General features: G+C 33.7%; 1 protein-coding gene across 3 annotated transcripts; it reads right to left on the reverse strand.

Annotated features, from left to right (window-relative positions):
- Window positions 1-366: 366 nt before the first annotated feature.
- Window positions 367-2808, reverse strand: LOC124824098 (Pentatricopeptide repeat (PPR) superfamily protein). 3 transcript variants are annotated; one of them, XR_007027691.2, is made up of 3 exons: window positions 2571-2675; window positions 828-2054; window positions 367-744 (listed from the first exon to the last, which is right to left on the reverse strand). XR_007027691.2 is itself a non-coding variant. In XM_047296469.2 (2 exons), the coding sequence occupies exons 1-2, from the start codon at window positions 2658-2660 to the stop codon at window positions 897-899; spliced, it is 1248 nt and encodes a 415-aa protein (XP_047152425.1). In that variant the 5' UTR covers window positions 2661-2808; the 3' UTR covers window positions 367-896. The 3 variants fall into 3 exon arrangements, 2 of the variants coding, with proteins under 2 accessions (XP_047152425.1, XP_087958588.1); XM_047296469.2 differs by having other exon boundaries at window positions 367-2054; window positions 2571-2808; XM_088102462.1 differs by having other exon boundaries at window positions 367-2415; window positions 2571-2756.
- Window positions 2809-25141: the final 22333 nt, after the last annotated feature.

A 25141-nucleotide genomic window follows, 5' to 3' on the forward strand; every position in this document is an offset into this window, starting at 1 on the left:
ACTAGAAGTGTAAAAAATCTTGAGATAACCTCAAATCCATTAAGATAACATCGTTAGGATCAATCACCACATCTAAAGTATTATTTGTTTTGGAATCAAAACTCTGGTAGTAGTTTTGTCCTAAAAGGCACCTCGAAGGGTTGAAAGAGGAAAGTATATTCATAATTGATGTGAGACTAATGGGTGTATCAGAACAAGTCTTCCAATTGAAATCTAAGAAGAATGAGAATTTGGCTTTGGAACCACTTTTCCATTCCTTTGGAATACGAGAGTTTGTCTTTTGGAACTTCATTTTCATTCCACAAACAAAGCTACTATTCCGACCTCAAGTATGTTGAGATAACATCACTAAGGTTAATCACGGTAAAAGAACAAAATCTATGTTGAGTATGTTTCCATAACAACTTAACGAGTTACAAGGCCAAAAAAAACTAACAGATTTTATATCTATTAACAATAAGATGTGAAATACGTAATCTATTAAGAAATAAAATATGTATGCCGGGACAAGCAATCTCGTAGTATAAGAGTTGCTCACGTGGAGAATGTACAACTTTGTTAAGCAATAATCATTCTTACCAAGTTTCAGTTCCTCCAAGCTTTCTTCAAGATAGGATGCTTCTAATGTTCCATTGTATGCATCACAGTACGCTTTACAACACACTTTTTCCACCTTAACTCTGATCCCTCAAATGCATCCACCATATGTAAAAGTTTGATTCAAGTTAACTGCATAGTGATTGTCTGTATAGAACCAAGGTCTATGTGTAAGACTCAAATTCTATGAAAAAGAAATGCAGAGACAGATAGTTAGCTCTTTGTTTTACCAGAGAACAATTCAGTAAGAGTATCCCAGTTGGCTAGAACTTGAGTGGACCTAAATATCCAGCAATTAGTTAGTAGTTCCAAAATATCTGGTTCCTTCTGTAATGTTTCTTGAGATACTTTTGTATCAAAGCACGGTAAGTCCATTTCCTTTGTGTTTTAAACTCCAAAAATGCTTCAGAACTCATTTGAAAGTCCCCTTTACCTAAGGCCTCATACACAAACCGATCTGTTAACAACATTGGAGAATCATCCGCGTTCATTTTGTTTAGAACAAAGTCCAAGTTCCTTCCAAGCCTTCTCTCCAAGTATGCATCGACTACACACCCAAAAGTCACTAGATCAGGAATGACCTTCTCACGTTCCATATGTTCAATGCTAAGGTGAAGATCCCAGAACAAAGCCATCCTTGAGAAGGCTAAAGCACGAATATTAAAGGTTGTAATATCAGGACGGAACCCAGATTCCAACATTTGCAGAAATTCTTTCTGCAAGCTTTTCATCTTGAAATTTGCAGCATAAGAAAGTAACAAAAGGTTCCATAGAAGATTTCCGACATCTTTCCTACCTAGACCAACATCTCTTAGGAACTCACCCAATTCATAGAATTGTCTGTCCCTTGTATATGCAGAGGCCATTGCCCGAATCACTTCCCTCTCTATCATAAATCTCGATTTCTTTAGGCGGCCATAAGCATTCTCCATTTCTTTCAAAGAACCAAAAATGCTATAATACAAAACAAAAGCATTAGCAGTTTTAGAAGAGATATGAACACCTCTTGAAGCCATTTCCTTTGCCATATCTTCCATTAACTCAAGCTGTCCTTCTCTTCCAAAACAAGAAATAGCCAACGAGTAAACATTAGGTAATATACTGAAATTCCTCATATCCACATAGCGTAGAATATTGACCACTTCATCGAATTTTCCATGTTTTGCATAAGCATCAAATAGTCTTGAAATAAATTCAAAAGAAGGTACAAAAGAACTATACAGGAGCTGCTCCCATGTAGTCTGTGCTTGAGGAAAGAGACCATTTTCTGTGTAATGTAGCATCAAAACACACAAAGAAGTCTGTTTTGGCATATAAACATCAACTTTGGAATCATGAAAAACCCCATCAGATTGAGGAAACATTATTTTCCTACTATTGTTTTGAACCAATGAAGGGCTATCTACACTGCTGTGTGTACCATCAAAAGCTCTTTTTTTATTCCTCCTCCAGATTATCTGTTCAACGCCCATCCCAAAATATATAAAATGCTGGAAAACACTAAAAAGCCTCTCTTCCAATTATAGATTTCTACATAACTAACTTTATAATAATTAATTTAAAAGCCATACATAAAGTGATTCTTGATTGGTTGACTTGAGCATATATGAAAAAAAACTGAAGATTTTATAAATTCAAGAGTAAATAGCTCATATAAAGACTGTTTTTTTAATATCAGAAACGGGTACGTAAAATAGATTTGTCGACTTTTACAACAATTTTCTAAACAAATACCCATTCTAATTTTAATTGGTTAAGTGTGAGGATACTTAAAAATTCAACTCAAATTCAAAGAGCAGACACAGATGAATTTGGTCCCTATTAAAACAGCACAGAGGAAAAATCAAGATCAAATGCAAGTCAAAAGCATATGGGCTTGTACTAAATATGGGCAACTAAGTGCATGCTTGGATAAAATAACAATTATAACATTAATAACAGAATTCTTAATGAAGTGATAAAAAGTGGAAAACCTTGTTCTGTTGTTGAGGAGCTCCACTGGGAGAATCCTTCAGCAGAATGGACATACGAGAAGAGGGGAGTGTTAGAGAATTGATTTCCATTGAAAACGAGGATGTTCTAAGAGTTCAAGGAAGAACAAATCATGTGAACAGTGAGTGAGTGAATGGAAGACGATTTTAGGCAAAAACCTTGTCTTTGTTTTGTGAAAGGTTGTTAGAGTCCAGGCCAACCAATACCTAGGACCCTTATCAGTTCAGTGATGCTTTCACATACCCATTTTATCTATCTTTAATAAAAAGTAAAAGTTAATTTCAAATACTCTCTGGGTAATAATCCTGTAAAGAAACAAAGCTTTTACTTAGAACAAATAATGAAAAAGAAGTTTGCATATAAAAACGGTCAACACCCAAATAAAAAAATAAAAAAACAAAAAATACTATTTATTTTAGTGTTTGTACTTCCAAATTAATTTTTAAACCCTTATTATCACAATGGTCCAAAATAATTTAACACTTTTTTAATTCTTCATCACCTATTTTTCTTATCACACCTCACTCTCCACATCACCTACATTTTCATTATTATTACATTTTTTATATATTTATTTTTTTGATTAATTTTTATCTTTTTTTTCTCATAACTTTTCTAATTTTTTTACTTACTTTTCTTTATTATATTTTATTTCACCTAATTTCTCCACTCACTTTTTATATTATTTCTCTTACTTATTTTTCATATTAACTTTTACTATATTTTATTTCCCCTATTTTCTCCACCCACTTTTTATATTATTTCTTTCATTTATTTTCCACGTTAACTTTTACTATTCACTATATTTTATTTCACCTACTTTCTCCACCCATTTTTTATATTATTGTTTTCACTTATTTTCCATATTAACTTTTACTATTCACTATATTTTATTTCACCTACTTTCTCCACCCACTTTTTATATTATTTCTTTTACTTATTTTCCACCTTAATTTTTTTTATTTTTCCACTCATTTTTTAAAAAAAATATATTTTATTTAACACTTTCTCCATCCTTAACCCTATAAATACCCATATTCTCTTCACTTCATTACACACACACCATTACACAATATCCATCCCAAAATTCTACTTCATTCTTCTCTTACACCACATTTATACTCCAAGGTCATCTTCTTCACCTTCCATCTACCTCTTCTCACAACTTATTACAAGGTTTTCCTCTATCATTCAAATCTTCAACAAGGTACACATATTCTTTCATTCTATTTATATATGCATTTTGATCATTTTTTTTAGTTTATAAATTTATCTTGTTTTCTACCACATTTATTTTATCTTATGCTTTTTTTTTTACATTTTTATGACATAGATCTTTCAACTCATATATCTTCCTTAAAATAAAAACAAATAAGAAAATGACAAAAATATATAAAACTTTAAAAAATATATATTATATAAATAGCAGTACGAGTACTCGTGCAATTGTACGCATCCGTCTAGTACTCATTACCCAAAATATAAAAATAAACAAAGAAGTCATATGAGTACTCGTGCGATCGTACGCATCAGCCTAGTGTTCAATACGCAAAATAATAAAAATAAACAAAAAGTCGGGTGAGTACTCGTGCGATCGTATGCATCAGCCTAGTACTCATTACGCAAAATCTAAATATTATATCAAAATACCAAAAAAAATGTAAAATCTTCAAAAAGCTAAAAAATATTAAATTTTCATGCATTTAATCCTGCCAGAACTACGTGATCCTTGATTCTCCATCAAGAGTGGAGATATGTAGGAGCAAGGTCAATCCTTGTGAGGTTCACCTCCCAAAAATCCAAAATTTTCCAAACAATTTCTCAAACAATTATCCAAACATATTTTCCAAAAGAACTATGTATCCTGCTTTCTCACATGAGAATACGTAGGAGCAAGGTCAATCCTTGTCGGACTTCCTAAAAATTAAAAAATATTTTTCTTTCATTTGTATTGTCTTGCATTGGGGAAAATGACATTTTGAAAACCACATCATCTTTGCACATTTAATTAAAGTTACTTCTTTTGAGCAGGCGTTGTAGAGTGTTACCACATCATCTTTGCACATTTAATTAAAGGTACTTCTTTTGAGCAGACATTGTAGGGTGTTAATACCTTCCCTACGCGTAATCGAATCCCGGATCCATAATCTCTTGTTTCGTAAATCAAGCCTTATTTTTATGATTTTTCCATAGTTTTCCAAAATAAACTATGGTGACAACTCCAAACTCTGATTTTCAAAAACTTTGTATTATTTTTCAAGAGTTTCGTCGTGTCTCCCGTGGCGATCCCGGTTGCGACAGATGGCGACTCCAATGGGGACCAATTTTAAGAGAGTCAAGCCATTTAATTAAATATGCAAAATTGATGTGGTTTTCTTTATGTTTTTCTTTCCCCTTTTCTCATTGAGCCTGTATATTATCGTGTTTTTTTTAATATTTGGAATAATTGTATGTGTGTCTTTCTACTTTAAATAATTGCATGTGTGTATTTTTTTATTACATGAATGTACTTCTTTTATAATTATTGAATATTGAACCCTAGGGTAGACGACATGTTTTATATCTGTTTGGAACCTTCTGGTCATTTTGCTGGTGTTGTTTTAGATATGTTTCATATTCTCCCTTCACAAACACACTATGAATATCATGAGTGGGGCCTATACCCGAGTCTGAGCGTAAATTAGAATTAGAGGGGTTGTGTAGCGGTGTCACTCTGGGATGTACTCTTGTTTGGCTATCGTGAGAACTCCAACCAGAGTCTGTTCTCCTCATTTTTGTCTTCACACCTAGTTGATTACTCTAACTGTTGTGAAGATGCGGTGAAGAGAGCCATAGCTCTGGTGGCCTTGATCTTTAAGTATTAGGGAGCTACCCTTGTGAGTGCAGGTATTCGACCTTAGAACTTTGAGTACCCAACCTTTGATAAGGCACAAAAGGGATATTATTTGTATAGTTTGTTTTACTTTTTCTTTGTACTTTACAATGAATGTGTCATGTTTTTTTAAAAAATAATAATAAAGTAAAAACAAAGAAAAGTGAAGAAAAAAAAACGTAATAAATAACAATAAATAAATAATAATTGAATTCATACTTAATTATTTTTCATTTGCTTGTTACCAGTTCCTCAAAATTTCTTAAAAAAATGATAAAAAATGTAAAAAGATTTATTTTAACACTTTGTCAAATTCATAATTTTCTCATTTTTTTTAAAAAACATTTAGCATACACTTAATTTTGGATTCTTTTTGTATTGTAATTAAAAATTTCATAATGTAACATCCCAAAAATACAGTAAATACCATATAATAGAATTAATTACATTAATAATAAACCAATTCAGTTTTATACTAAACAAACTAACAAACTTTGGCCGAACGGCCTTACATAGGGTTACCAAAAGTAAACTGTACAAGATTAGAGAAACATGACCGAACGACTTACAAAAGTCAAATTACCGATCGGTCAAATAACATTAAAAGGAAAGGAAGTGACCGAACGGTCACTTCATGCTAAACTACTAACTACAGACCGAACGTCCTACGGTTCGGCTTTTACTTCAACGTCTACGAGGTTCGCATCTTCCAAATTTTCTTCTTCCAGCGCCTCTTCAAGTAGCGCGCTTCCATCTGCTCACATCCACACGGATGATCATTGCAATGACAAGACGGACGTACAACAAGACAACACAAGGAAACACAGGGTAAGCTTATGTAATTTAATTCAAGTAATAACATACATTTTCATATGCAAACACATTCAAATACATTTCAATAAACAAATTCAATCAACCCTGATACTAGACCGACTGTCCGGACTGTATGAATTCTGTGTAGCTACGACGTTCATGCACCCGGGTGATGTAGTAACTAGAATTCTCATCAGCTGCCACCCGAGGTTAGTCCGTTCCATCCAAAGTACCCCTAAGGACTAGGACCTCCTGTCGTTCCCACACATGACCTACTCCCCTCTACTTGAGGACGAGTACTCACGGAACATCAGGATGAATCGCCAGCTAAGCTTTGTCCACATTCATACTTTACCAATTCCAATATTCACACAAGAGTCGTTCCTCCCCGGAACGCTCGTTCAAATCCATAATTTCATACTCATCTCATAAACTCTTCATCATTTATAACTTTTCACTTAAGTGTCATTCTTATCATCATTTCCAAGAACATCAGATACCGAACGTTCAGCCCTCTTTAATACCAGGACGAACGACAGGAACGAAACACGAACTCTCTCGTTCTAGAACAGAAAGGGGTTTTACTGAAATTTTAGAAAGGAATTAGGTACACCTATGCAATATGTGACGAACGTCTTCTACAACCTGAATCAGTTAAATGAACTGACTCTCGTGAACTCCAATCGAAACTCAAAGAATACCTAGAACTGGGAACTCTTGATCCGAGACAATAAAGTGGACATATTAGGACGTCAAAGGACCAAACTTAGAATAATTCACATACAGAAATCTCATGTCAGTAAATGACCGAACGAGGAAAGGAAGGTTCTTCTGAAATTGGACGAACGCTATTTTATCAGGGTAGATCTACTGTAAAAATACGAGCGCTTGGTGTAAGACTGAGCACCACTAAAATTTCAGAATAAAAGATTTATAAATAAGATATCATAGGAATGGTGTTTAGAAACAACTACCTATATAATCATATATATATATATATATATATATATATATATATATATATATAGATACCGAATTTAGGTTTACTACTGGATACTCAGAGGCAACTACTCTTGACCGATCGTTCAAGCACAGCATTACGATAGGGAGGCGCTCGTCCTCAACTAGAATTCCTTCCAAATGAAAGAATTCCTTCCAAATGCATGCAACCAGAGCTTGGCTTGCATATTCATTCGGACGAACAGATAAAGACGAGAAACTTACCAGTTTCAGAATCCAGAACTGTTCGGTTCAAAGTGAAGCTTGAGACTCCGGGAATGCTTCTACGGTCTCTGAATGATGATCGGAGAAGAGAAAAGGTTAGTTTTCTTAGAGAGAAGATAGAGTTTCTAGTGAGAAGGAGAAGAAGATGGAGGGTTTAGAGTTATGGGGAAGAAGGTGCATGCAGAGTGAGTGAAACGGGTTTTTCAGAAAATCAGGTTTTGCTTCTCTCGTTAAAACGAACGTCCGCATCTTCGCTGCTTGACACCTGGCGTCCGCGCAGAGGGTTTTGGATGCGTTTTAAATGACTGACAAGAGGTTTTTGTTTGCGTTTCCGAGGTCTGACACAAGGGATTTTGGTTTTCGTTTTCCGACGTCTGACACATAACATGTGCATAAATTTGTTTTCTTAATATTTTCGGATTAATGGTCAATTTCATTCTGTCGCAACCGGAATCGCGACGGGACGACGGTCCAAAAAAGGAAGCGGGTTTTGAAAAGAGATTTGGAGTCGCCACCATAGTTTATTTTGGAAAACTACGGAAAAACCATAAAATGATAAGACACAGTCCGCGAAAACCAGATCCTGGGTTCGGGAGTCGGTTACGTGTAGGGAAGGTATTAGCACCCTACAACGCCTGCCCTAAGGCAGTACCTTTAACTAAATACGCGAATTTGATGTGGTTTTCAAAATGTTTAACTATCCCTAAAATAAAATTCTAAATAAACAAAATATATTTTTTAGTTTTTTTGAGCCCGACAAGGATTGACCTTGCTCCTACGTATTCTCATTCAAAATGAGAAATCAGGGTTACGTAGTTCTTTTATAAAAATGCTTGAGAATATTTGTTTGAGAAATTACTTGAGAAAATTGTTTGGAGAAATTTGTTTGAGAAATTGATTATGGATAAATTTGGATTTTTAGGGAAGTGAACCTGACAAGGGCAAGCCTTGCTCCTACGTATCTCCACTCTTGATGGAGAATCAAGGATCACGTAGTTCTGGCTGAAAGACTGTTTGTTTGTTTGAAAGTGTTGATGTTTTTAGCTTTTGATGATTTTATATATTTGTTTTTTTTACATTTTCGAGAAAAAGAAGGTAATGAGTACTAGGCCGACGCGAACGGTCACACGAGTACTCATACCTTTAGAATGGTGTTTAAATATTTTTAATTATTTTTTAAAAGAGAAATAACGATATTAAGCACTAGGACGATGCGAACGATCACACGAGCACTCATACCGTTATCTACTTATTTAGGCAGACTTAAGAGTATTGAGTGCTAGGCTGATGCGGACGATCACACGAGCACTCATACCATTATTTAATTTTTTAGATTGAAGATATTAAGTACTAGGCTGATGCGGACGATCGCACGAGTACTTATATCATTATTTAACTATAAAAGGTATTGAACACAAGGACGATGCGGATGATCTCACGAGTGTTCAACCTTTAAAACATTTTTTTGTAAATTTATTTAAGAAAGAAAAAAAAGTTTTTAGCACAAGGACGATGCGAACGATCACACGTGTGCTTAACCTTAACCTTTGAAACATATTTTTTTGTAATTTTATTTATGAAAGAGAAAAGGTTTCTAGCACAAGGACGATGCGAGCGATCACACGTGTGCTTAACCTTTAACCTTTGAAACATATTTTTTTTGTAATTTTATTTATAAAAGAGAAAAGGTTTCTAACACAAGGACGATGCGAGCGATCACACGTGTGCTCAACCTTTAAAACATATTTTTTTATAGTTTTATTTATAAAAGAGAAAAAGTCTCTAGCACAAGGACGATGCGAGCGATCACACGTGTGCTTAACCTTTAAAACATATTTTTTGTAATTTTATTATTTATTATTATTTTTTTATTATCGTCTTTTTTCGTATTTAAAGTGCAACAAATAAACCAAAATAAAAGACAAGATCTAGGAGTGGGGTTATCATACAAAGGGGTTTCATACAGTAAAAACTAATAACCAAACAAATACTAATAAAAATAAAGAAACAAAAGCATAAAAATGAACCAAGGGAAACAACCCAACAAAAATAGGGGTGTAGAGATTAAAAACCAGAGGTGCGGAGTAAAGTTGAGACTCTTTAGTTTGGGCCAAAACCTTTTTTTCTCCAACTTTGTATCTGTCAGGGGTGCAAGGATGAAACTGGAGGTGCATCCCGAAATAGTGTGCACAGGCCCAATTCTTCTTTCTTCCTTTTTTTTATTTTTGTTTGTACAGAATGGGCTTAAACCTGAACGAAAATGGAGTGTGAATGGAATTGTGCGTGTGGCAGGAGGAAAAGGACGCGGCCCAATAGCTAGGTCCAAAGACTCTTTATTCAGAATCCCATTAGGGGTCTGCTCACACCTTCTTCATTCTTCCATTTTCCATTTGCCAACTACGAAACCAAATCTCTCTTTTCCCAGCCAGGAACTCCGATGAAGGGGCGTCGCCTCCGCACACACACTGCCGCCTCCGCCAAATCGGCCGCCGCCAGCCGCAAACCAGGACGCCACCAGTGCGCTGATCGCCGCCACAGACCCCACTGGTTGCTGCGCCAAGCTTCTTCGAACCAGACCACCGTGAACCGCCTTCGTGGCGTTGCTGGTAACCACGCGCACCGCCGGAGTCAGCGTCAGCCCAAACTCCAGTCCGTCAGTTCCTTCTCTTTCCGCGTGGCGACAGCCGTCCGTCGAGCTAACGCCGCTGCTCCCGGGACACGTTCTCTCCGACACCGACGAGGTCTACTGCCGTTGATGCAGGGATGGTTTCTGTGAGCAAGTTGTTCTGTAAACTGAGGATTCAGAGTTGGTCCAGTCGCGTGAGCGTATTTGGGGAAGAAGCAGTGGTCGCCGAGAAAAATGATAGGTGGGAAGGCCTGGCCGAGAGTAAGAACTCGTAGAAGGGCGCGACAAGGAGCGGCTCACGGTGGCTGGCGAGGGGATCAGTGGATTGGATGTTTCGGAGCTTGGAGGCCACGAGCGGTAGCTCCCTCTTCGTCTCTCTCTGTGATTTGTTTTGTACTTGTTTTGTTTGGGAATGAGGTGTGTTGTAATGGTGATAGGAAGCACGGTAGGGGTTATGAAGTGAGTGAATTCTTCCTTGTTTTTCCAATTGTTGAAGAAGAGGAAGGTGTTTCTCTATGCGATAAAATAGAGGAGTTGAGAGTTGTGGTGTGTGGCCAATGATGCATGATGGGTGTTGGAGGTGAGGAACTTGGAGTGAAAAGGAAGTGTGGTTGGGATGGTTACGGGTGAGGAGTCAAAGGTTGGAGTTTGTATGCTTACAGTAAGCAGAGAGTAGGAAAAGAAAACGAGTGAATGAAGATGGTGGTGACGGGTGGATATGGGTTGTCGGTGTTGAAGGTGTCCCCTTGGTGGCCGCCCCCTTCAATTCAATGCTCAATCCCTTATATATGGTGGCTGCCCCCCTCGAGACCAGACCATGTGCCCTACTTAAATTCAAAAAATGAATGACCTCTGCCTCATTTTCGGTGACCGCTGGACCTACCTCCCAAGCTGCTGGACTTGTGTGGGACTCTGGACACTCACCAAAATCCTTGTTACTGGACCGTGTGAAGGCTGGACTTGTTTTCAAGCATCTTGCTGTATGTAACAAGTATATGTTGCCCATGGGCTGTAACATGCTGCTGGAAGTAACTCTTTAATTTGTTGGACGTGGCAGCTTCCTCTTTGCTGGACGCTACATGATGTGTAGCCCATGTTAGACGTGTTGGATGCTAGCGCGTTGCCGCCCTCCAAAATAATCTTTTTTTCTTCAGCTCGTGCACACCTCTGTTGGACGCTGTAGCTCTTTGCTATTACTGGGTCGTGGGCTTCTCATTCTCCAGCTTCAAAGACATGGCAGACACTCTTTTTAAAAGCCCATAAATTCCTTCAACCCGTGACACCATGTGCTTTTTATTCCCCCACGCAAAAATATCCTAATCCTACATCATGAAGCACCCTCACAGCCGTAACCTAGTGTGGCTTTAATTGCTCATGTACCATTTTTCCAAGAAATAAAATCCAATGCATCACCGTGCAGCACCTCTCCAATTTAATCACCATACTTTTTTTCTTTTTTTTTTTTACCCCTTTTTTTTGTTTCCCTTTTTCATTTTTTTCTTTCTTTCTTCTTTTTCATTTCTTTTTGTTTTGCTTTTCTTCTTTTCTTCTTTTTTTTAAGAAAAGACTAAATAAAATACAGTGAAATAAACTAATATAATAATATAAAACGAAATAATATATATAGTAAAATAAAATTAAAATAATAAGATAAAATAAAGTAAAATAACCTAATAAAATAACCTAAATTAAAACAAGTATCATCATTTTCACTTTACATTACATTTCTTCATAAAAAATAAAGAAGGGGTGTATCATCTTTTGGTACCCATTTTATTCTAAAAAAATGTAAAAAAAATAAATCTTTCAACATTTCTTAAAACAATTTGTGAGTTCAATTTGTTGCATTTGAATTTTGTTTTTTTCATTTATACTAAGACATCTGGACAGTAAATGATGATAATTTGAGATGATTGCGAACACGTTTCTTTGCTTGTAAAAATTATATCATCTTTTTGTAATCCAGTTTGGGTCAAAAATATAAAAAAATCTTTCAAATTGCTCTGCACAAGGATTACTTTTTCTTGAAGGTTGGTATGCTTTTTGCCTCTAATTTATGTAATAAAATTAAGAAAATTGCAAAAAAAAAAAAAGAAGAGTAAGAAAGGAAATGTTTTAAAATGAAAATGAATGAAGAAGACGAAGCATATTGTAGATGAAACATTGTCCACACATCCTTGTTCCAAGTAATTATCAAACCATTTTAGTACCTTAGTTGTTTTACAAGTTCAATAAAGTTTGCATACATTAAAGATTGGTCGTTAGTTTTCTAAAAGTTTTAATTTAAAGGAAAATATTTAAATGTGCTAATAAGTTTCTATCAGAAATAAAAATTTTAAAAAAATATATTGGTGTTAAGAGATTTGCTTGCAGAGCAACTTTTGGGTTGTTTTATATAATGATCAGCATATTTCAATCCCTCAAAATTCGTAGTCCATTCATCATGTTAGGGGCATTTTTCTCTCATTCGTACTCCGTGTTTTTCCTTTGTCACCCGCTGTATGTGTCATACATCTCCACATCATTCATGTCTTAGGTTCACGAATGTTTTCTTTTATTTTTAAACCCTCTTGAACCCAAACCATGATCCACTGTGAGTCTAAACCTTGTCTGACTTAACCCAAACCATGTCAAGCTTTGCCCATCATTCGCGTCTAAACCCGAACCTTGTCCAAACTGTGTTTGTCATTCAGCCCATATCTTAACAAAACCTAAACCTTCATCCATTAACATGTCTCATTTTTTCGTTAACCCTTATGTGTCTAATCCCGATTCACTCTCCTGTTAACATGTGTTATCCATTTTTTTAATGGTTATTAAGAGTCAATCCCATTATCCATTTTCACCCGGTTCAGGTCATGTCAAGCGTGTGTTTTTCATCTTAAAGTTAATCAACACTTTGACATTAGGGGATATGTTCATGTCTTTGTCTTAACATGAGTTTATACTGGTTAACTTTGAGTCTTTGGGCGCATAAGTTTGTTTTAGATTGGGACAAATTCATGTTCATTTTTGTTACTTCATCAAGGGTTGAAGCATTTTTTTTTAAAAAATCTAGAACAATTTCATACATGTCATTCAAATGTTGTTTCAAACTCGATGATAAATTAAGTGTTTTTCTTTTGAACCAAGTAAAACAAAAAGAGATAAAAAATTGAGAATAATTCCACGAACCGAGATTGCAAAACCAATGTGTAAATTAATTCGTGTGGATTTATGAACGTGTACATAAAACAAAAACTAAAAAATATACATTTTCTTTTATAGCATTTGAATTATTACAAATAAAGGCCTCAAGTGGCTGACAAAGACAAATACAAAAGAAAAAAAAACAAAAAACATAAAACCAATAAAAAGGGAAAAGTGAAGGTCAAATCTTCAAAAGTCGTGTCTCCAACCGACACTTTCGGGTTTGGTAGGTTGACAACCTATATATAATCAATAATTGATACGTCTGAAATTTCACAAAAAAAAAAATACCAAACAAACAAAAAAATCACAAAATAAAACAAGCATCAAAGTACATATTACAGACTTCGTTCAAGTTTGGCCACAAGTCGCCAATAAAAACATCAATACAAAAAATAGACAAACAAACTTAGTGTGCATATTACAACCCTTGTTCGGACTTTGGCCACTTATGGCCAACAGAAACATAAAAAAAACATTAAAATAAAATCTCCTCAAGGAGACTCTTGATTGGGTAGTGGTAGTCTCAAGGAGACCTTCGTTGAGAGAGCTTTGGTGCGAAATGGTAGGGGTTGATTGACCTCTTTTTCTTGATCAAGTATAATCGAAATTGAAGAAAGGTTCAGGAGCTTTGGACTTTTCATGGTTACCCAAGAAAGATCTCCAGAAAAAGAAGAAAAGGTCAGAAAAAGAATAAGTAATAAAAAGGGAGATAAGGTCAAAACAAGCTTACCATACATGAACTGGGATAGGAGGGAGTATATTGTGCCAGTAGGGTCTAGCTCTAAGTGTAGACGTGTCACTCGGTTTCCGTGATTCTGAAACCAACATTGAACATTGTATTCCCCAACTTCTCCATAATCCTTGTTGCGTGGTAATTTCACAAATTTGTGCCCGAGTAGGGTGTGAGATTCCATAGTTGAAGATATTCGTCATAATCTTAACCCGATCCTTTGTCGGCCGCCATCGTTAATAGGTTGGTCTCTCCATCTCCTTTCTTTTTCCAAGGTTTTGGTTCATTTTTCTTTTGTAAATAGTCTAAAAGCAAAAAAAATAATAATAAAACTTATTATGTTCATAGTCAAGTGTCTTCTTCCATTGTGTTCTTTTCTTTTAAATTAATTATGTTCTTTGTCCAATCTTGAGGTCTAGGAGTAGATCTGTTTCACGGTCCTTGTAATGGATCTAAATAAATTTAAGTCCAAAATGTCAATTGTTCATAAAATAAAGATTTTTTCCATTTTTGAGTTTCATTTTTAAGTGGGGTACGTGGCGTTGTTCTACCCGAATGTCTCTTTCATACCTTCAAACGAAGGGAGATTAACAACAATTTTCTAGCCTATATACCTCGTGCTTTTATGACAGTGTGTATTTTGAGTTCAAATAAAAGAAAATGTAGAAGGTGAAGAGAGAAGCGGATAAAAGCAGAAACAAAGTAAAGATAAGAGCGAAAAGCAAAAAAGAAAAACAAAAGATGAAGCAAAAGGAAAGCAAATAACATAAAAAAGATTAAAGAGTAAGGAAAGAGCGAGCAAGAAAAATAACAAGAGTAGATAAGAAGAATGTGAGTAAAGAGCATAAGAGACAAGAAAAAGCATATAAAAAAGGGGCAAAAAGCATAAAATAAAGAATGAATCTAGAGAAGAAAAGGAAGAGATCAAGGGAAAGAAGACTTACAGGAAGGGAAGAGAAGCTGATTAACATAGAAGCGGAAGCTCACCTAGAAGGCGCTCAAGTCTCACTCACTCATCTCAGAAACTCAGAAGAAAAGTGTTTTGTCTCTCTCCCACTCTCTCTTCAACATGTTTAGATTGCAAAAGGAAAATGTCGCTCGACGCGTTCCTAGTCTCCTTTTATAAGCGAAAACTCCACTGTGTAAATAGTTTCGGTTGTTGCTACCAAGGCTACAACAATTCTGGTGTTAAAAAAATAAATAAATAATAAAAAAGAAAATGTGAAAGCGGGAAAATTTTTCTTGGGTCGGTCTGGCCTAATATGGAAGTTTTTTTTGGATGATTCAATTTACTAAAAAATAATAATAATAATAAAACAAAAATAAAAAAAATAGATAAAAGGGAAAATTTTCATGAAAAATTAAGAGAAGTGATGTAAAATTTGAATTATTCAAGATTGTTTTTCTTTTGGATGACAAAGAATATCTTTCAGGATTATTGGGCCTCGTTTCCATATTGAGCTCCTTTAAACCCAATTTTTCTAAAGCTAAAAATGCTAAAAAAAATCTTGTCGCATGTTCATAATTTTCACATCACATCATTTTGTTTGATTTTATTTCTTCTTCTTTTTCATTTCAAATAAATATAAAAATTAAAAAAAAGAGTGAAAAGAGAAAGAACAGTCCTCGAGCCCATTAAGCCCAATTGCTTGTATGGTTTTCCTGGAGTCCACTTTTTGAAAAATGTGATAAAATATGTTGTTTTGATAATTTTCTTTTGTATAATGTTTACATTATGAGAATTTTTCAAAAAAAAGAGAGAATCAAATTCATTTTCAAGAGTTGTTATTGTGAGAGTAGAAATAACAGTTCCAAAAAAATAAAAAATAAAAAAGATTTCCTTTATCGTGTTTCATAATTCTCAAAAACTATAAAAATTTATTCTTCAATTCCTTGAGTTGCACTGGTAGTTAGATCCGTCTGGCCCATTAAGCTCAGACCGGTTTGCATTCAATTCAATTTGCTTCAAGCCCAAGTTCAACCTAATTTTCTTTGTAGTCTTGTAAAATAAAAGTCAATCAAAACCTTGATTTCAAAATATCAAATTTTCAACATTTTCTTTTTACTACATTTGACCAATTTGTCATGCATGATTTTCTTTCAATTCTTTGTGTAAAAAATTGAGAATGAAAGATGAGTAGTTTTCGAGCCCATTAGGCCTAGTTGCCATGTGTGGTTTCTCTTGAGCCCAATACATCTGAATTTCTGGAAAATAGAGGAAAATGCATGTTTATGTTTGTTTTGTGTTTTCAAATTCATAATTTTCCTTGTGTAGAAATGTGTTGGTGGTAAAAAAAAGATGAAAATTTGAGGAATTCAAACTCTATTTTAAGATTTTTGTCATGATAACAACAGGAATAGTTCCTTAGCCCATTGGATCGAGTCGTGTTGTAAAATTTTTCTTTAGCCTAGTTGTTTGAAATCCTTTGATAATGAAAAATATAAAAAATTAATTTCTTTTAGCTTGTTCCATAAAACATGAAAAATGAAAAGTGTTTTCTTTATCATTTTCATATGTCAGAGTTGCACAGCTCAAGCCATCTGATTCATTGGGCCAACCCATCTGATAAGCACTACTTCCTTCAATCCTAATTCCTTCCAAGTTCAATTCGATCTGGTTTTTATAGTCTTAGAAAGTAAGAAGGGATGAGTGAGAATTTCAAACAAAAAATAGAAAGATGAAAAAAAAAGGAGTTCAATGCATTTTTAAAGCTTTGCAGTGTAATAAGTGAAAGAACAATTTTTTAGCGCATTGAGTCCATTTGTCATAGTTTGTTTTTCATTAAACTCAATTTCTGAAAAAGTAGCACAAATAAGAAAAATACAAAAGATTTTCTTTCAGTAAGTTGCATAATTTCCACTTCTAACACATTTTTCATTCATAAAAACAAAAAGTAGCATAATGTGAAAAATACAAAAAGATTTCTTTGAGTAACTTGCATCATTTCCCTTCATAGTACATTTCTTCACAAAAGCAAAAAAACACAAATTTCAAAAATTCAAAAAGATTTCTTTCAAAAAATACATCATTTTTCCTTCATGGTACATTTGTCCATTTATAAAAATAAAAAAGGGGTAGCTCAAATGAAAAATACAAAAAATTTGTTTAAGTGATTTGCATCATTTCTTCATAAGAGAACAAGGACACAAATGAAAAATAAAAAAAGATTTCTTTTAATAAGTTTCATCATTTCCATTTCATATTACATTTCTTCATTCATAAAAGAAAGAGAAGCACAAGTTTGAAAAATCCAAAAAGATTTCTTTAAGCAAGAATCATTTTTTTATTTCATATTGCATTTACTAAAAAAAATGGGACACAAAATATCACATGTTGAGTCAATTATTTTCAAGGCAAGTCATCAAATTTATGATATTCTGAGAATAAAAACATAAAATAACGGATGGCATTCTTTGTTGGGTCAAATAAATGGATCACATTTGCTATTGGAATATAGGTGTGTGCATTACTTGAAAACACCCACATCTTCAGCCTTCATTGAATCATTGTTTGTAAACATCTACTCGTTGGCCTTCATTGTACAAAAGGATTTACCACAATCATGGCCCAAGATGAACATAAGTTATACAATAGGGCAGATTGGCCTTGCCAAATTTATTTTTGTTTATGAGGTGATCCTTGAATCCATGAAGAAATAAAAAGAATTTAAAAAAAAAATAAAGAAAAACAACTCATGTTGAAGTCATTTGATTTGTCACAAAGTTAATCTTTTGAAAATAAAGTGATCAGAGTTTAAGATGATGTGTAGCCATTTTTCTTCGTCCAAAAAATAAGTTCATTGATAACCCCATTTGAGCTAAAAAAAGAATAAATTCTTTGTCAAAATTTGCCCGAACAAGGGTTACCATTACAATAGAAGTCAACTAAAGATGAAAACCATAGATAATTAGTGATCAAATAAAGAGAGTTCATCAAGAAAAATAAATAAAAAGAGAAACCACGAAGTGATGATAAGTGGAAAGAATGAGAAATATAATTTTAGAAACAGTAAATCACTAAAGAGGTTGACAACTAACAGAATTCAAGACCGGAATGATAACCCTTGTTTCAAACAAATAATAATAACCTTGAAACATTTGTTTGGGCCTTATCATCTCCTTGAAAATCCTTGAGCCCATAACCTTGTTACAAGCCCAATAAAAGTCTACACTGATTGAATGATGATTTCTTCAATTTTGATAAAGCTTAATTATGTGATAAGTTTAAATGACTTACAATGTAGTTGTAAAAAAAAAAGAGAAGGTAAAAACAAAGAAATGAAATGTCTTAGGAAGAGGGGATTTTCTTGCTAGCTAGTAAAAAAGAAAGGTCAGATCATTTGGGGGCATCCTTTTCATTCAATCCTTGCCAAACCCATTCACAAACTGGGGGCAGCCATGTTGCGCCTCATTCACCCTGACGTTCATAAATCCATTCTTAAAATTGGGGCAACCTTTGTGGGCCTCTCATGATCTTGATTTGTCCATTCTATCAAAACTGGGGCAGTTGTTGTAGCTTTGCATGATTCTAGTTTGTCCTAAAATTCATAAATCCATATTCAAACCTGGGGCAACTATTTTTGGGCCTTGCATGATGTTGGTTCATCTTATCATTCGTAGGCCCGAAACGGGGGCAACCTTTTTGGGCCTCGCATGATAATGATTTGGCTTGACATTCATTGATCCATATTCGAAACTAGGGGAAATTTTGTGAGACTCATATGGATTTCATGTCCTGACAATTCATAGATACATTTGTCCATACCCAATTTTTTCCCAAACCCCAAACTGAGGAAGCTTTTTGAGTATCTCTTATCTCACATTGGCATTTGCAATTGTTTTGAGGAGTGACAGGCCCACATGGTGATCTTGGTACCCTCCAAACCCTTATAAACATCTTTCTTACCATTTTAACCAACCTCTGATATCAAGCACGCATACACTAGTATTTTATCAGAAAATGTCTAGCTCACAAGCTTCATTTTGAACATTTGACTTTAGAATTTGTGACATCCATTGTAAAAAAAAATGAAGGTCTAAATCTTCATAAATTTGATGACTTCAAAGAAAACAAATTGACTCAAGAAAAAAAAAATAATGTCAAATAGTTTCACAGTCTCACATCATGCATAAAAATAAAAACAAATTGTTAGCATAAAACCAACATCATATACATATCTTCATAAATTATGAACATGTTTTCCATGAATGATTATCAAATCTCCTTTCAAAAAGAAAAAAACAAAAAACAAAAAAAAACAACAAGTCAATATGCATCAAAGTTATCTCCTTCAAATTTAAAATTTACATCAATTATGTTTCTCTTGCATATCGGGGTTTCAACACCTTGATCATTGTACAAAGTTTCAACACTTTTTTTTATCACATTTAAGTCACGGTTTCAACACCATGCCAAGATTTAACAACTTTTCTATATTATCCTCATACTAGGACATTTCCTCGGAAATTCTCATTGATTTCTTTTTCAAAAACAAAACAAAAAAATTTAAGAAAATCATAAAATTCAAAAATTTAAAAATCAAAACAACCAACCTATCTTAAATTTTTGTCATTGATGTCTTGAACCCCTGTTGTGCAATGATCGAGTCAATTTTTATTGGGATCTTGACCCTCTACTAAGTAATGGTCAATTTTAGGTTCTCCATTTGGATGTTAGTCCTCTGCTAAGCAATGATCGAATCCAAGTGACCTCTCTAAGGCTAGTTTGTCTGACACTCCAAGCCCAATTTTGTCTGGCATTGCTATTGGTATTTCTGCCCTTTGCAAAACATTAGTCGAACCCAATTTTTTCTTTGAGATGTTGGCCCTCTGCAAAGCATTGGTCAAGCCCAATTTTAAAATTTTGTCATTGGTATCTCGGCCCTCTGCAAAACATTGGTTGAGTCCAATCCTTTCTTTGAGATGTCGGCCCTCTGCAAAGCATTGGTCGAACTCAAATCATTGGTATCTCGGCCCTCTGCAAAGCATTGGTCGAGTCCAATTTTAAAATTCTGTCATTGGTATCTCGGCCCTCTGCAAATCATTGGTCGAGTTCAATCCTTTCTTTGATGTCAGTCCTCTACAAAGCGTTGGTCGAGCCCAATTCTTTGAGACTTTGACCCTCTGCAAAGTATTGGTGGAACTCAAAATCTCCACGAGGTTTGTATACCTCACTTCAATCATCCATAGGGTCAGAATACCCTCAACGAGGTTTGTATACCTCAATTCATTCATCCATAGGGTCAGCATACCCTCCATGAGGTTTGGAGACCTCAATTCCTTCATCAATAGTGTTAGTACCCCGTCCACAAGGATTACATAGCTCAAGTCCTTTATCTCGTGTATATTTTGTTGAAAATGTCTTGCTATTTGTTTTTTATGTTTATTTTGAAACCCGAATAAAATTAGTGTTTCTACCTTTACTTATCTTTTACTACGATAGTATGTAAATGGTAAATTTTCATATCATCTAGTAAAATCTAAGTAAAGAGGGGCAACTGTCAATACCCAATTTTATCCGGGTAAATTAAATTCATCAAAAAAATGAAAAAATAAAAAATAAAAAATAAAAATAAAAAATACTATTTATTTTACTGTTTGCACCCCCTAATTAACTTTTAAACCCTTAGCCCAATGGTCCAAAATAATTCAACACTTTTTTACTTCTTCACCACCTATTTTTCTTATCACACCTCACTCTCCACAACATCTTCCACATCACTCTTCACATCATCTACCTTTTCATTTACTATTACATTTTTTACATGTTTATATTTTATTTATTTAATTTTTTTCGTCACTTTTCTAATTTTTCCACTTACTTTTTTTTATTATATTTTATTTCACCTAATTTCTCCATCTACTTTTTATATTATTTCTTTCATTTATTTTCCACATTAACTTTTACTATTTACTATATTTTATTTCACCTATTTTCTCCACTCACTTTTTATATTATTTCTTTCATTTATTTTCCACATTAACTTTTACTATTCACTATATTTTATTTCACATACTTTTTCCACCCACTTTTTATATTATTTATTTCACTTATTTTCCACATTAACTTTTACTATTTACTATATTTTATTTCACCTACTTTCTCCACCCACTTTTTATATTATTTCTTTTACTTATTTTCCACCTTAATTTTTTTTTATTTTTCCACTGATTTTTTAAAAAATTATATTTTATTTAACTCTTTCTCCATCCTTAACCCTATAAATATCCATATTCTCTTCACTCCATTACACACACAATTACACAATATCCATCTCTTCTCTCTCACACCAAACTTCTTCATTTCATCCCAAAATTCTACTTCATTCTTCTTTTACACCACATTTCCACTCCAAGGTCATCTTCTTCACCTTCCATCTACCTCTTCTCATTACTTATTACAAGTAAGGTTTTCCTCCATCATTCAAATATTCAACAAGGTACACATATTCTTCTCATTCTATTTATATATGCATTTTGATCATTTTTTATAGTTTATAAATTTATCTTGTTTTCTACCACATTTGTTTTATCTTATGCTTTTTTTACATTTTTATGACATAGATCTTTCAACTCATATATCTTTCTTAAAATAAAAACAAATAAGAAAATGACAATAATATATAAAACTTTAAAAAATATATAATAATATAAATAGCGGTATGAGTACTCATGCGATCGTACGCATCTGCTTAGTACTCATTATCCAAAATATAAAAATAAACAAAGAAGTCGTATGAGTACTCGTGCGATCCTACGCATCAGCCTAATGCTCGCTACGCAAGATAATAAAATAAACAAAAAAAACGTGTGAGTACTTGTGTGATCGTACGCATCAACCCAATGCTCATTACGTAAAACAATAAAAATAAACAAAAAGCCGTGTGAGTACTCGTGCGATCGTAGACATCAGTTTAGAGCTCATTACGCAAAATCTAAATATTATATCAAAATACAAAAAAAAATGTAAAATCTCCAAAAAGGTAAAAAATATCAAATTTTCATGCATTTAATCCTTGCCAGAACTACGTGATCCTTGATTCTCTATCAAGACTAGAGATACTTAGGAGCAAGGTTAATCCTTGTGAGGTTCACCTCCCAAAAATCCAACATTTTCCAAACAATTATCCAAACATATTTTCCAAAAGAACTACGTATCCCTGATTTCTCACATAAGAATATGTAGGAGCAAGGTTAATCCTTGTCGAGCTTCCTAAAAATAAAAAAATATTATTTTTGCATTTGTATTGTCTTGCATTGTTATTTTCCGGGAAAAATGATATTTTGAAAACCACATCATCTTTGCACATTTAATTAAAGGTACTCGTTTTGAGCAGGCGTTGTAGGTGTTAATACATTTCCTACGCGTAACCGACTCCGGAATCCATAATCTCTTATTTCGTAGACCAAGCCTTATTTTTATGGTTTTTCCGTAGTTTTCCAAAATAAACTATGGTGACGACTCCAAACTCTTTTTAAAAACTTTTTACTATTTTTCAAGAGTTTCATCGTCTCTCCCGTCGTGATCCCGGTTGCGACAAAAACTAATGTGAGAGAAACTTATGATAATTTTTTTTTTCATTGGGTTTGAATTCAAATTCGGTCAAATGCTTTATATTATGTTTTATTGTTTTATTACCCTCTTACACTTTAATATATATATATATATATATATATATATATATATATATATATATATATATTCTAAATAAAATAATTAAATTCTTGAAAGTGGTTTTATATTTTTATATTTTGAAATAAGTTTTTTATATAATTATTAAAATGTATTTGTTACTGAAAATGAAGAACAAATTTGTTACTTAAAATTCAATTGAAATCATTAAAGAACCAAACCAGAATATAATAGTTTAGTTTCCAATGTGGAAGATAAGAAAAAGAATTACAAAGGACAAAATATAAAAGTCAGCATGGAAGATATTCTTTAATAACATACATATAGTAAAAGAAATATCACATGTTTAATATTTATATATATATATATATATATATATATATATAATATGTTATTATAATTATCTAAAATATAACTATAATGTTAAATATATACATTATCGTATTGTACAACTAAAAAGATAATATTACATTTCTTAAAACATTATAAAGTTTTTCAAAAAGAAAAATTATGCATAACAAGGTTACTCTAACATTATAATGTATTGCCACCATCTTCTCGAACTACAACAAGAGCTACATCATGCTCTACCCACACCATTAACATGATCATTGAAAAAATAATATATAAAAAAAATAACACAGAAATATTTACTTGACTTCATATATTAAAGGATTGGTTTTAATAATTGTGATGTTTTAAATTATGATAATTATTCAACTAACTTTTTATCGTTCATTATTGGTCTCATTAGTTGTAATTACACATGGAGATTATATTATAACGTGATTTTGTTAGCTTCACACCAAAACCCAACTAGAAATTGTTTTTATTATTCTTTGTAATTATACCTAAGGATTATAAGACAATTATGACTAACATGTTAAGAAAAACTCACAATACACACTTTGATATTTTTCTGGAATTGAGTCTTATTATTCATTGATAATTGAAGGCTTTAAATAGCCATGACACTTACAATATTAAGGGAATAAAAATAAAATCTGAAAATAAAATATCAACTATCTTAAAAATAAAATCTGCTTAATCTATCATAAAATAATATTGTACCTATATAAATAAAAAATCATAACTATGTATCCCTATTTTATCTTTATCAAATAAAATTAAATATTACTAGACCCAAAAACTAATAAAATAATATTTAAACAAAATTATTAATAAAACCTAAAATTTAAGTTTATCCCAACAAACTCCTCCATAAACTTAAATTCTTTCTTCCTTCATTCGACTTTCCATGTGCATCATCTCACACCGAGTTTGCTTCTTTCAATCATATTTGAGTTGGAGTTATCCAAGCTCTTACTAGTCATACCTTGCTTCAAGCACCTTCTCTCCAATATTTTCAACTCTAGTTCATACAACCAGTTCTTCTTCGCTTTTTCTTGGGTTGCTAGACGACCATGCTTATCCTTTAAATACAGTACCTGGTCCTTCATAAAAATTGAATTACCTTTTTCAACTATCTGACCCATGCTTAAAATATTTCTCTTCAGCTTCGGAACATAATAAACATCCCTAATCTCTCCAACTCGTCCATTGTTCTGCATATGCCGAATTGTTCCACGCCCTTTCACGGCCACCTTAGAGTCATCTCCGAGAGACACAAATTTGGCCTCCACCTTGGTGAGTTTATAAAAAAAGTCCTCGTTTCCACACATGATTGCTTGCCCCAGTATCTAGATACCATACCGAGTTGGTAGAAATCTCATAAGTCTTTGATTTCAAGCATGTTCCAACATCCGCCTTCTTTAGCTCCTCAAGTTCAACCCCCTATTTATTCATAATCTCATTAGCTTCATCCAGAAGCCTCCATATCTGCTAAGTCTCTTCATTTTTTTGTTTGAGTTCCTTTTCCACGTTTGTCGCACCTTTTACCGAGATCAATTCATCCATTATTGAGACCGAATTTTCCATGTCCACTACATCCGAGCTCTTTACCAGCAACAGTTCTTTTGCATCTTCAATAAGGAGATTATTCTCCCCCTTTGTCTCGGTCTTGCAATACTTTTCAATATGGCTAGCCTTGCCACAATTGTCACACTTGATTGATCTACACTCATTTGCATAGTGGCCATACTTGTCACACTTAAAACACTCAACTCCTCACAGATCTTCTTGGCCTTTCCCTTTCCCTCGGTCACGTCAATTTTGTTGACCAGTTTGCTCTTCATTATCATTCTCAAAATTACCTCGGTCACATCCACCTTGTCCTCTGCCACCAGGACCTCGACTTTGAGTAATCTGAGTTTTATTTGAGTCAAATTGTACCTGTAATGCTTGATCGTTGGGTTCAACCTGATCATCCCAACTCCTTATCCTTTGTTCGTGGGCTTCTAATGACCCAACAAGTTCATCCACTATGAGAACCGACAAGTCCTTCGATTCTTCGATGGCGCACACAATACTTTCGAAATATTTTGTAAGGGATCTCAAAATTTT

The sequence above is a fragment of the Vigna umbellata genome, chromosome 11, assembly GCF_029865625.1.
Source record: "Vigna umbellata cultivar VRB3 chromosome 11, Vumbellata_1.0, whole genome shotgun sequence".
NCBI lineage: Eukaryota > Viridiplantae > Streptophyta > Magnoliopsida > Fabales > Fabaceae > Vigna > Vigna umbellata.